General features: G+C 41.8%; 1 protein-coding gene across 5 annotated transcripts in view; it reads right to left on the bottom strand.

The window, feature by feature from the left end:
• Positions 1 to 477: 477 nt before the first annotated feature.
• The window catches only part of IL20RA (interleukin 20 receptor subunit alpha), a 45,154-nt gene continuing 32,041 nt past the window's right edge, over positions 478 to 13,590 (bottom strand). The window contains exons 3-7 of one of the 5 annotated variants that reach the window (XM_009206004.4): positions 11,621 to 11,802; positions 9,691 to 9,866; positions 8,974 to 9,118; positions 4,985 to 5,124; positions 478 to 2,727 (exon numbers count right to left, since the gene is read on the bottom strand). In XM_009206004.4, the coding sequence (XP_009204268.2) occupies positions 1,930 to 2,727; positions 4,985 to 5,124; positions 8,974 to 9,118; positions 9,691 to 9,866; positions 11,621 to 11,802 (1,441 nt within the window). In that variant the 3' untranslated portion in view covers positions 478 to 1,929. The remainder of the gene's footprint in view (positions 2,728 to 4,984; positions 5,125 to 8,973; positions 9,119 to 9,690; positions 9,867 to 11,620; positions 11,803 to 13,590) is intronic. The other 4 variants (XM_017958292.3, XM_003898121.5, XM_009206000.4 and 1 more) reach the window with 4 other exon arrangements.

Genomic DNA, 13,590 nt, shown 5'->3' with positions numbered 1-13,590 from the left:
AAAGAACTGAAGCAGCAAAATTAGAGAACGCTCAATATTTCTGACATGCTTGGAATAACAAGAGATGTAAAAGCAACTCAGAATTACATTCCCCTTTTACAAAGCCAGATAATGTGGCTGAACCACTGAAGGATCTCAATCTGAGGGCACAAAGTAGGAAACAAATTACTATTTACTCTCCGGTAAGAAAAACAGAGTTAGACAAGGTCTGCCTTTGAATCACTATAGTTGTATGTCTAAATGGCGTTTCTTTCTGGCAGTTAGTAATGGGACCTGGCAGTTAACGATGATGATGGCAAACACTTAGGGAGCACTCACTATGTGCCCAGCACAGGTCTAAATACCTTCTATAGTCCAACTCTCTTCATTCTCAAAACAGCCCTAAGGCAGCTCTTATTTCTATTGCACAGATGAGGACACTGAAGGACATATTAGGTGCTTAGAAAATATTTTGTGAATGGAATTAATAAGCAGAACTCTCATCAATCACTTTATTTTTCTTTTGCTCTTAATAACAATTCATTCTCACTCTTGAACTACTTTTACAGTTAGTGTAATACATCTGTTCTTCAAAACCAGCAGAATCGTTTCCATAAAGATTGAGAATAACAGAACACTCTGCTTAATATAATTACTCTCTAAATTAAACCATTAGATCTGAAACTGTTTGCATTTGTGGGCAATCACAAAAGGTCATGACCCCAGAATCCATCTCTCCTACACGGTTGTCTGCCTGTACCAAAAATATCAATAAGGAAATATGGGTGATATCTGTTTTCTTGAAAGAGCATCAATGGATTATGAGTTCATGATTAAAACAAATATATATTAAGGCAAACCATATGAAGTTACTGCTTGTCAGATTAAAAGCAAAATATCAACAATTATATAGGGTTCAACTTAATAGATTTTGTCCCATTTCAAAGCAGTGTGACTGAAGAATTTAATTTTCTTAACAAGTGGTAAAGGAGATGGGAACAGTTACTGGAATTGAGCTAGAAAGCTACTGTTTTATGGCATAGTTTAGTTCCCACGGTAAATTTTGTCAAATTTTAATAAACGCTCCCTTACCTAGTCATTTAACTTATTTCTCTTGCATGTCCTATATTTACTTATGGGTTTTAGTATTATAAGAATAGAGGATATTCATTCATAGATATTCCAAAGAGTCTTTGAACCACTGCCTACTCTAATGTTTAATATTATAATAGTAACATAGTGCTTTACAATAAGCCCCTACTAAATTATTGAGAGGACACTTTTCTGACTACAAAGAATACTCATTTATGTTTATACTCCAGAACTACTCATAAAGTATTAAAGATGGCCTCTTAAAGTAGCCAAGAGTGTGTGACATCATGAAGGTCTGTGCCTGATGTATTCACTCAAAATATGAATCATGATGATTAAATAGTTGAGGTTTTCAGATGTGACCAACTTACCACCAACCTGGTATATGTGCATGTTTTAGGTATCTCCTCCTGCTCGCAATAAACCCAATCTGAAAAAGTGGTATTTATAAAGTGAATGATCTTTGGGAAATATTTTTTACAGTGCTATGTACACATGGGAAGTACTCAGAAAATAACTGTACAAGTGTGCTTGTTCGAAAATAATGAACAAAGAGGCCAGAGTATACCCACCTGAATGAATTCTGCACCCAGTCTGGCAAACATTTATTGACTGCTTTCTCTGCATAGAACAACCGGCCAGCCCCTGCACTCTAGGCACCCACCACCATCGTTAAGAGACCTGTGTGCATGAACCAATCAGACACGTGCTATGAGAATAGAGAAAAGAAATAAGTAATTCTCACAGACACTGACAAACTGGAAAAAACTTCTTTTATCCCAGGTACTTTATGGCTGGGATCAAAGGGGTGAATCACTTGTCTGCACAGTAGGGGTCTGGCAAAAGGAAGTGTTGGCATCAGTTTTCCATCTGCACATATAACCCCCATTCCTCCATGAATTGCATGAGATAGGTTTCATTTTCTCCTGGTGGCCGGTCTGGAGCCGGCTCCTCATAGAGCCTAGACAGAAGACCCTCCTCCCCGAGTCCATCCCCCTCAGAAGGCTCGCAGCCCTCTGAGTCCTGGTCGAAGCTGGACAGCGAAGGAATACACAGCCTGCCAGTTTGGGGGTCCCAGTCGACCAGGGTCGTCGACGACTCTTCCTCTGGCCCCTCCTCTGAGTCTGTGTGCTCCCGCGTTAGGGGGTCTAAGTCTTGGAGCTGAGGGGTGTATGAGTACTGTAACGTTTGCGGGCCCAAGAGTGCCAACGCTGCCTGTGACTCCAATAGTGTTCCTTGTGTGGACACCTCCTCCTGCAGCCTGAGCTCCTGCTCTTCAGGCCCTGCACAAATGTCAGTGGTTCTGACATCATATTCATATTCAATGACTGTTTTATCTGGCGGTATTGTTCTGCTGAGGGACTCTTGCTGGGTGAGGGAAGTACCTTCTGCGTTTTCTTCAGAATCACAAACAATTTCCATCAAATGCGAAGCGTACCCTAAATGTTTCACCTCCTCTTCCTCCTGAGGGGGCTTCAGGTTCCCGCTGGGCTGAGGATCATTAAGGCTGGATACATCACTGCTTTTTCCCAGTAAACTCATATCCTGATGAGAAATTTTAGAATCATCCGAGATATTGAGGGTGATAAAGTTAATCACGATTTTTTCAGCAGGCACAAAGAATCTTTTGTCAAATTCATTTCCATAAATCAAAATCTATAAAGAGAAAAGAGAATGGTTTTCACCTTTTCACTTTAGAGAGACATTAGAAACAGCTGTTAGGTAGAATATCTTGTCACCAGATAGTTTTAAAGACCTACTCTTACCAACTCATGTAAATGAAAGTTATGCTTGCAATATACAGAAAACCTCACTCACTGGGAGGCCAGAGACCCAAGACACACAGAAGATACATGGAAGTGAGAAGTGGTTCCCTGGGTGGGTATTTCTCCAGTCCAGGGCTGGGGCTGGGGCGTTGGTGCCCCCTCTTGTAACCGGCAGGGGAGTTCTTCATTTCTCGACCTTTTTTACATTCTGTAAAGTCAGAATCTTAGCCACATGAAGAGTAGCAAAGACTGAATGTGGCAGAGTTTGTGACATTGTTTTATTTATAGTTTGCTATGTACTTGTTAATAAGCTGTGGTTACCTGGGCTACCTGCTCTGTTTTTGGATATATTTGAAATGCGGACAGGCATGAGAACTGGATGTAGAAAGGGAGGGAAATATATGAGCAGGGATGGTTTTTACCCCTTATACCATTCTTATCATGCTATAATAGGGCCAAAAAAGGAAACTCATCTGCCAGTTTATGGTAGAGAGAGAAACTCCAAATCATGTCAGGGAAGCTCAGACGAGATTAAATTATTGCTGTGGGTACCGTGAAAGATACCTGTTTTTTAAGAGAGCATGAGTTACAATCCTCATTGTCACTCTACCATGTGATTTCATTTAACTTTACAAAACAGAACCTTCAGCCTCATTCTTTTACAACATTTTAAGTTTCTAAAAAATCACAGGTGGTCAATTCTCCTGTGAATATTCCTTCCAGAAAAGGTCTCCCAGTGCCATTAGGAAGCCAACTCTGAAACCTGAACGCAGGTAGAATCATAGAAAAACTTATAAATGGAACTAACAGGAACCAAGGTACGTTATCATGTACACGGGAACACATCTTTCAATAGTTCCCAAGAAAATGGTTTTGATTGTTAAAAATATGCTCAGCCCTTCAGAACCCTTCAGCACATGGTCCCACCTCCGTGGGTTTAATTCTTTCTTCTTTCTTGCTGCTTCTTACTGTGAAGGATTAAGTCCTGGCCATGTTCCTCCTAAGTGTGTTTCCATTCCACGTCTTTCTCTCTAACCTGATGTCCCACTCTGGCCTGTTAGACTTGAATCTTCTCTCCCCTGGACAAAGCTAGTTCCCTAGGTGCTTTTCTTGTTTCTAGTCTTACTCAGCTCCAAGTTGTCCTGGAACTAATATCTGGTTGGATCTAAACCTTGATACTGACTGTGATGCTCCTAACCTAAAACTCTATGGAGATTTCTCTTTGCCGGTAGAATGAGGCTGAGCTCCTTAGAACAGCGCCTCAGTTCTCCCCTTACTTGGACCCACTGCCCGCTCTCCAGTCTCGTCGTCTTCTCTAGCTCCTCATCTGGAGCCTCCTGGTTTACGAATGTCATGCAGTTTCCACACATCCACCTTGCTGTTTCTTCTGCCTGCACTACGGATCCTAACTCCTACTCACCTCTCATAGCCAAGTCCTGGCATGAGAGCTGAACCCCTGTGTAGGGTTTCAGGGCTCTCCTTGTACCCCCCGAGTTCCCAGTGCCTGCTCTCATCTTAGCCTTCACGTATTATTTTGAAATTCTAGTCCCCAACTAGGCTTGAACTTCTAGAAGGGCAGGGCAGGGATCATGACTGAACTTATCTGTGGGACCTTATAAAATTTGGTCATTACATAGAACATCTTTTCAAAGCTAAGGAAAAAAATTCTGTCAGTGAGCTAATCCAGAAAGCAGGTTTTTTTTTTTTTTTTTTTTTTTTTTTTTTTTTTTTTTGAGACAGTCTCATTGTCACTCAGGCTGGAGTGCAGTGGTGCACTCTTGCCTCACCACAATCTTGGCCTCCCAGGTTCAAGTGTCTCAGCCTCCTGACTAGCTGGGATTATAGTCATGCACCACCACACCTAGCTAATTTTTGCATTTTTAGTAGAGATGGGGTTTCATGCTGTTGACCAGGCTGGTCTTGAACTCCTGACCTTGAGTGATCCAACTGCCTCAGCCTCCCATAGTGCTGGGATTACAGGCATGAGCCACCATGCCCAGCCCAGAAAGTGTTTTTTAATTCACCAGCTATTTAACTTTAATTTCACTCTGCCCTTAAAGGGAACTGAATCTGCTCTAGAACCTCCTCTTCTGTCCTCCTGGAGGTGTACTATTATAATAAAGATCCCTGCCACACTAAGCACTCACCAAATTTGCTGGGTGTTTCTCTTTGCCGACGTGGATATATCGATAGATGGAATAGCCCATCACAGAAAAAAGAAACACAGTAACGGACATGGGCAGAACATACCAGAAGATGATTTTAGCTTTGAACTCTGATGATTGATCTGTTAAAAAAAAAAAAAAAAAAGGTGGGAAGTGGGGGGAAGGGTTAGATAGTTGTGATTTGATGTGATGGGAAAAACTGACATCGTTAAGTGGCTTCTGGGCAGATCACTTGCATTTGGGAACTCAGTTTTCTCACCTCTACGTTGAGAAGCTTAAGCTAAATGTTATAAGCGGTCTCAGAATTCTTACTCTCCCTGACAAGAGATAGTCTGAAGGAATCATCTGAACACACCTCAAATGTTTAAGAATTTATCAATCATCCAAGTCAGCACATATTCCACCATCATATATCTGGCTATGAGATTCATGCAGGTTTCTATATTTGAAAGTAAGTGTATTTGATATTCAAGTAACTCACAGAACTTCAAACAAACAACAAAACCCTCCAGTGAAGATCCCATTGAATTGCTCCACTTTTCCACGCCACATGTTTGACTCAATCTTTCTGCATGTTCACTGAAGGACATGAATGCATGGCGCCACCTTTTATGTGAGTAGCAGAACCGTTCTTGCACTGCTTGACTGGACTTTCTGGGTAGGGCTGGAGCCTGGGGATGTGTGTAGGGAGGTGGCTGGACAGGGTACAGTGCGAATGGCAGTTAACTCCCTTCCTGGGCCTGCTGTGCTGTAGGCTCATGATGAGTAAAAGTCTGCAGAGGAATGACAATACCTGGGAAATTGTTTTAATAAAAGTTTTAATAAAAGTGCTGGCCCACACCATTGATCAGGCCATATAGCTGATGACTAGAGCTCATTGTGACTCACTCATACTTGTTAAGCCACTGTGGTATACTTGGAAGTTGTGATGGTATATTTTACATGTCTAGTTGGGTAGGCCACAGTACTGAGATATTTGGCTAAACATTATTCTAGAGCTTTCTGTGAAGGTTTTTTTTAATTTTTTCTTTTATTTTTGGGAGACTAACATTTCAATCAGTAGGTTTTTGAGTAAAGCAGATTACCATCTATAATGTGGGTGGGCCTCATCCAATCAACTGAAGACTTTAATAAAAAATGTCTTGACGACCCAAAGGAACAGGGAATTCTGCCAGCAGACTACCTTTGGGTGCGAACTGCAAACATTAACTCTTCCGTGAGTCTCCAGCCTGCCTATGCTACAAATTCGGACTTGCCAGCCTCCACAATCGTATGAGTCAATGCCTTAAAATAAATCAATATTTCTAAACAAATAAATATATCGATATATGCATCTATGTGTATTCTATTGGTTCTGTTTCTCTGGAGAATCCTGACTGATACAGCTGTAGGAAAAAGAGCAGCTTCAGCACAAATGACAAAAGTCCGAGTGTGCTCCTTCCACACTAACAAAACCAGCAGCAGTGTGACCGGAGCATCCTAATCCAGGAGAATGTTGGATGCTCTTGATGCTTGGGCCCAAGAGAAAGCAGCAAAGTCACTACCTGGTTAACTGTCCAGTTGAAAGCCTGGAAACAGATGTGTCATGGCTGATGAGGGTGGTCAACAAGAGCCGGTGGGAGAAGTCCCGCATGTGGGCCTGTTACCCTGCATAATTCCCACGGAGCACATTCACCACCAGCTTCCGCACAGAGACGTGCCAGTGCAGCAGTGCGGATGCTGCGGGTGTCAGAACTCCACCTGCCCTGTTTGTAGCCTATAACTCAGTCCAACCCTCTTAATACAATCCCTGGTCCCTGGATTGAGCCTGTGCTAATTGAAAAGAGTCATAACAATGACTGACAGCATTTAGTATACACTAATCCATGTTTACTACAACAAACCTAATAAACTGTATCTGTATTTTAGGGATGGGGGACTAGAGAGCAGAAATATGTTTTAAAAAATAGTTCCAATAGAGGTAATACTGATTATTCAGAAAGCAGGTCCTCACACCAGTGTGTTCGAAAGATATCTCTGGCGATCTAACAGCTGGGATAGGAGGGGTTCAGAACCAGAAATAGAGCCTAGTTATTCCGTTAATTTTTCTTTCTTTTTTTTTATTTTTGAGACAGGGTTTCACTCTGTTGCCCAGGCTGGAGTGCAGTGGCACAATCACGGCTCACTGTAGCCTCCACTTCCCCAAGTGATCCTCCCATCTCAGCTTCCCAAGTAGCTTGGACTAAAGGTGTGTGCCACCATGCCTGGCTAATTTTTGTATATTTAGTAGAGATGGGGTTTCAACATGTTGCCCAGACTAGTCTCGAACTCCTGGGCTCAAGTAATCCTCCTGCCTTGGCCTCCCAAAGTGCTGGTATTATAGGCGTGAACCACTGCACTTGGCCACTTTTTTCATATTAGTGAGAAAGTGAGCTTCATCTGCTTACCAAGAAGTTTTGAATTCAATCTGCATTTCATTGCTTTTGCTCCAATTGTGTTAATGAGTTCCACTGGAAATTCATTCCCAGCAGCTGGCACTGATCAAGGTGTTAGTAAAGAGAGCACTTCTCCCAAATACAAATACGATTTCTTCAATAGGCTTTGTTTTGCTTGGCATTTTAGTTTCATTTGATATATGGTAGAGACTCCTTCATTGTAAAAGAAAAGCTATGATAAGCTATGATAAAGACAGAGAGTCAAGGGTAAAGCCTTGCACTTTTCATATGTACTCACAAAGTTCCCTTTCTTTACTCTGGGGCAGTTTCATCGTGAAAGGTGGGAGGAGTGAGGGAAGAGGAAAGCAGGGGTTATGGATTCCTATTCAAGGCTGGTGATACAGCCAAGGTGTGGGGTGGAGGTCGTGGGCTTCTGTCTCTAGCCCAGCTGTTTGGAAAAGAAGAGTGGAGGAATAATGGATGACGAGTCCTTCGACGCAGGCAAACTTTAGGATTTATTTTCTTTGAATTTTCAAGTTTTGAGTTCAAGTTCCTCTCACTCTGAAGGCGGAAAAATTAAACGAATGCCAAGCTCACAACTCTATGTCTCTGCACAGGAATGGGAATCTCTAACCACGGTTTCCTGGCAGCCCAGTGTAGAAAATGTGAGAAGGAGATAAATAAAAGGAAACAGAGAGAAGCAACTGTAAGGATAAGGACGTGATCACTGATTTGCAGATCCCAGACCCTCCCTCAGACAATTAGTGGCACTTGAACACAACTGGAAGCACCTATAATTAGTATTCCCCAGGGAAAGTAAAAAATATATTCTCCTTTACAGTGGTTTCAGAATAACACTTTGTTTCTAGCAATAAAATTATCTGATGTTCTTGAAGACCACAGAACTTCTATTGATCAGAGTGGTTATTTTTTATTTTTTATTTTTTGAGACAAGATCTCACTCTGTTGCCCAAGCTGGAGTGCAGTGGTGCACCCACGGCTCACTGCAGCCTCCCCTGGGCTCAGGTGATCCTCCCACCTCAGCCTCCTGAGTAGCTAGGACTACAGGCATGCACTACCATGCCTAGTTGACTTTATTTTTTGTAGAGATGAGATCTCACTATGTAGCCCAGGCTGATCTTAAACTCCGGGGCTCAAGCCATCCTTCCTCCTTGGCCTCCTAAAGTGCTGAGATTTCAGGTGTGGGCCACCATGCCCAGCCTGATTATGATTTTAAAGAAGAAACAAGGCATGTGTAAAAGTGCCTCATTGTTATTTCACAAGGCAGGTGGACGAGGGACCATGGGAAGATGGCTGGCAGTGGACACTGGACCCGTTTGAGTTCTCCGAGGGGGTGAGAACACTTCTGAACACTGGCCAAGCTCAGTGGCAGAGCCTCGGGCTGCTCCATGCATTTCTGGTGGTAGTTGTTTCTGCCTTTGCCTCAACCTGTTTCTGTTAGACACAGATATGTCAAAACTTTGTCTAAACCATCATACCGACTTCTAGTTTTAGCACATCTCCTTCCTAGACCAGCAAAGATTTTTAAAAGCTTACCTTTCAAAGTCCTGGCACACTGCTTCTCAGAAGGCTGAGCACGGCGAGGGGGCCCTGGGACGAAGGACTCCACGTGGACGCAGTAAAGAGTGTTTGGCTCCAGCCAGGTGAGCACCAGCGTGTGGTTGGTCACACACTGGGACCACTAGGATAGGGAATTGCAAACACTGGTTAGAGCCAGACATTTCTGGGACCATCCCAGACAAATAACTCTAGAAGGAAATAAAAGACCAAGCCACCATTTAATCCTTTACTATCAGTATAAGCTGTTTTTTTTTTTTTTTCAGCAACAGTTTCAATATACTCTTTTCCTTCAGCGCAGCAGAGCATGGTCAGGAACTGGACCAGTGCTGGGAAGGATTCTAAACAACACACGGATAGCGTTCTTATTCACTGTCCTGGGTCCTGCTCACATTATTTTTTCTTCTTGGAGAAAGACTGTGCAAGTGAAAGCTCTCCATCAAAGTCAAGTGTACAATCTCTCTACACTCCAATAACAACACCATATCCTGTCAACAGAGTTTCTGTCAAGAAGATCTGAAGTTAGTTCTGTAAAATTTCTGTATAAAGGTTTCAACTGTATTTTGTGCAGCCTGTCTTTTGAATATCATGACTTCCCAGATTCACACGCAGAGAATCAAGGCATCAGGGTTGTCTGTTCCCACATTAGCTACAGAGGGGTTCATGAACATATGCCCCATCCCATTTCAGGCTTACCGTTCTATTTGATTTAGTATTCGACACAGACACGTTATACTTCAGATTGGAGTATATTTGTTGCATGGAAACAGGAAGGTCTTCTGGATTTCTCTTCCACTTCTCTGGAGCTGTTAGAACAACAGAAATGGACTTCTCATCTGTAGTCAGTGCCACCTCTGGTGGGCCAATTTGTGCTTAAAGTGGGAAGAAAGAGGGTATTATGTTCAGATGAAAAATTACCTTAGATAAAGCTACGATATAATCCTACTTGGATCGAGGCCCTAAAATACTTTTTCTTTTTTTTTTTTTTTTTGAGATGGAGTCCTTTCCCTATCACCCAGGCTGGAGTGCAATGGTGCGATCTTGGCTCACTGCAACCTCTGCCTCCTGGGTTCAAGTGATACTTCTGCCTCAGTCTCCCAAGTAGCTGGGATTACAGGTGCCCACCACCACGCCCAGCTAATTTTTATATTTTTAGTAGAGACGGAGTTTCATCATGTTGGCCAGGCTGGTCTCAAACTCCTGATCTTGTGATCTGTCCACCTCGGCCTCCCAAAGTGTTGGGATTACAGGTGTGAGCCACTGCACTCAGCCTTAAAAGACACCTTCTTACAGGAGACGCCTCAAAACGTACAAAGGTGGGCCTGAGTTATGCCAAATCTTGAAACCATTTCACAAGCCTGATCCAATGTTAGAACAGCAAATTAAAGTGTTCTATTTCCTTAGTCACATGCATAAACAGTAGATGGTTAATACAATCAAAACTCTGTAACATTTATGTGACTTGAAAAGTTGGTGATAAATGACAACATGATTTGATAAGTGGAAAATCAGAGATGTGATTAGAATGATCTAGAACAGAGACCAGGCGACTTTTATCCTAAAGGTCTGGACAGTAAATATTTCAGGCATAGCAGGCCATATGATCTCTGTTGCACTATTCCATTCTTGTTGTAATGCAAAAGCAGTCTAAGGTAACTATGTAAACAAATGAGTGTGGGTTGTGTCCCAATACAACTTTATGAATAGACATCAATATTTCAATTTCCTTTACTTTTCCAATGTCACAAAATATTCATTGGATTTTTAGAAACTATTTAAAAACGTAAATACCATTCTTAACTCTTTGCCTGCAGAAAAACAGAAAGGGGGTTGCTGGATTTGTCCCAAGGGTAGTTTTCTGGCCTCTGATCCAGAAGGGCTCCCGCACTTACAGAGCTCTTGCAGAGCTCATTATGGCAGCCCTGAGTGGGTCCTTCATGACTGAGTCAGCCACAGGTCAGGGGATGGCAACGTTATAAAAGTAAATACCAGGAAGAAGTTGCCTTAATTCTGAGTTACACTTGGAAATTACATCATCACACCACCAAGTTCATACAAGAAGAAGCATAGTTGGATAATCAGGACAATCTTTAATCAATCTTGTGGAGACATTAATAGTCCATAAACCCACATTAAATAAAGTCATTTTGTTCCTCAAACAAACTTCCATTAAGTAGCTTCCACTAAGTAGTAAGACAAAGTCAAAATTTAATATCATTGTCATTTAGTATCAATTTTGGACCTGGGAGAGATCTTAGAGACCACTTGGCTAAACCTTTCACTCTAAAGATGAGACTCAGGCTGGGTGCAGTGGCCCAAGCCTGTAACCCTAACACTTTGAGAAGCTGAGGTGGGAAGACAGTATGAGCCCAGGAGTTTGAGACCAGCCTGGCAACATAATGAGGCCCTGTCTCCAAAGTCAGTCAATCAATCAATCAATCAACCAACAAAGGTGAGACTCAGAGCCAGCAAGGTTAAGGACTTTGTACTGCTCACTCAATCCAGTGGTCCAGAATAGAGCCAAGCAGAGCACCTTCCTCTGGGCAAGGCTGTCTATGAGGCTGAGACTGTTAAACCTGATATTAATACATGTTTAACTGACCATGGCAATAATGGCATTACTTACTTTCTAAAAAAGGATAGAACCGTCCACTTTCAGCCCATTTGGAACAGTTTGTTCCCCAAATGGCCTTAACTTTGGCATAATACTGGTGTTCGTAGTCAGAAGTTTCAGCAGAAAGATCACAGTAGGTTCTATTGATATTTCTGCATTCTGATTTATTCAGCCATTTCTTTTGCCCATATCTGCTAAGAAAGAAGCTGAATTAATAATGAGGTGCCCTCTATACTTTACAATAAAAAATGTAGTCATTTTATAAAACTGAATGGAACTGACGACCTTCTCTTCAGAAAAACAAAGGTGCCTGTCATCGAGATAAAAAAGAATCCACTTTTGCTGCGGGCAATTTTTTTCATTAGCTGTCAGGAACATGAGTCAGAGTTTCTGTAATCACCTTTCTTTCTGTGAATTATAATGTGGATAGTATATTTTGAACGCATATATTTTATTGTTATTCTTTGGCTACAGTGAAATTTTTACATATTGTGTGATCAATTCTTCTAGTAATTATTTATGTAGGTTTTTAGTCTACTGTGCACACAAGGTCAGTTTGATGGATTGTCTGAAGAACAGTTCGTCATTTTTTTTCTTGGAAGAAAAATTACTTCGACGTTCTCAGTGCATATAAAAATCTAAGCATCAATGATTCTAGGGAAAATACATGAGGCTGGAGTGCATACAGAAATTTGCATTTTTGATAATTATAGTGAGGATGATAATATTGACTAGGTTGGGCATACTGATTTTTCTTTTCTTTATTAAAACCACAACCCCCATAGCAAAAAGGGAGGTGGCAATATTTTTAGTCCTTTTCAGGTGGGAGAGACTGAAGTGTAGAGTTCAGGTAACATGTGATAAGCCAGTGAAAGGGACGGGGAGGCAGAGTGGGAAAGGTGATGGGTTACAAGTGGCAGCCTAGGGAACAGCTGAGAGGACACTGCAGTGGTCCAGGGGAAGATGTAGGTCACTTGGACAATGATGGGGGCAGTAGGATGAATAAGCACAGGACAAAAGCAAGAAATATTAGGAGACAGGACTTGGTGATAGAAAACATGTGACAGATTAGGGAAATGAAGGTATTAAGGATGCCGTCTCTTTCTGTCTAGGGCAGATGGGTGGAATGGTGGTGATATTTACTACGATAAAGAGCACTGAGACAGAGCAGATTTGGGAAATGGATGGGGCGGCAGAGCAGAAGGGAAAGAAAACACGTTCACTTTTGATGCCTTGAGCCTGAGTATGTAACAGATATCCCAGTGCAGATGCCCAGCGGGCAATGGGTCTCAGGAGGGATTTTGGAGTCAGTATCATCAAACTGCTCATTGAAGGCACAAGGATGAATGAATGATCCATGGAGACAAAACAAAGTCTAGGATAAAATTTCAGGAGCGTCAAGATTTAAAGGCTGGACAGAAAGAAGGCCTGGAAATAGCAACTAAAGAGGGATGAGAAAAAAACATATCATAAAGGTCAAGGGAAGAGTGTGTCTTGAGAAAGAGGATATGTCCATGTATTGCCAAAGCTTAAGGATATTTTCTCTTTTCAGAATATGGCAACAGATTTCTGAAAGTAGATGTTTCCCATTTCCTAAGTACCACACCTACCAAAAGACATCAGAAATATAGTCAGATCTTACTGATCAACTTCTCCATCTAAGTGATCACTGTTACTTAGGGGCTTCCAATTTTTTTTGACCATGATCCACGGGGGAAAAATACATTTTACATTTTGATTCAGCTCACAAAATATAAAACTAACATATTAAAACAAAAATTGTGCAAGAAAATATTTAAACTTTACCACAGGCCTTGCATTCAGTTATTTTTCATTCCACTCCATTCCACACCATTCCATTCCTTTCCATCAAAAATAATGTCCCTCAACATTCATTTCATGAATCATCAAAGAGTCTTGAGTTGTGGTTTGAAGACTATTGCCATTGCCTGTGCGACCCCTCCCTCCTCCCTCCTCAAACT

Source organism: Papio anubis, chromosome 6, assembly GCF_008728515.1.
Source record: "Papio anubis isolate 15944 chromosome 6, Panubis1.0, whole genome shotgun sequence".
In the NCBI taxonomy this organism is placed as follows: Eukaryota; Metazoa; Chordata; class Mammalia; order Primates; family Cercopithecidae; genus Papio; species Papio anubis.
Note: the sequence above shows the minus strand (reverse complement) of the source record. Positions and strands in the feature narration are given on the sequence as shown.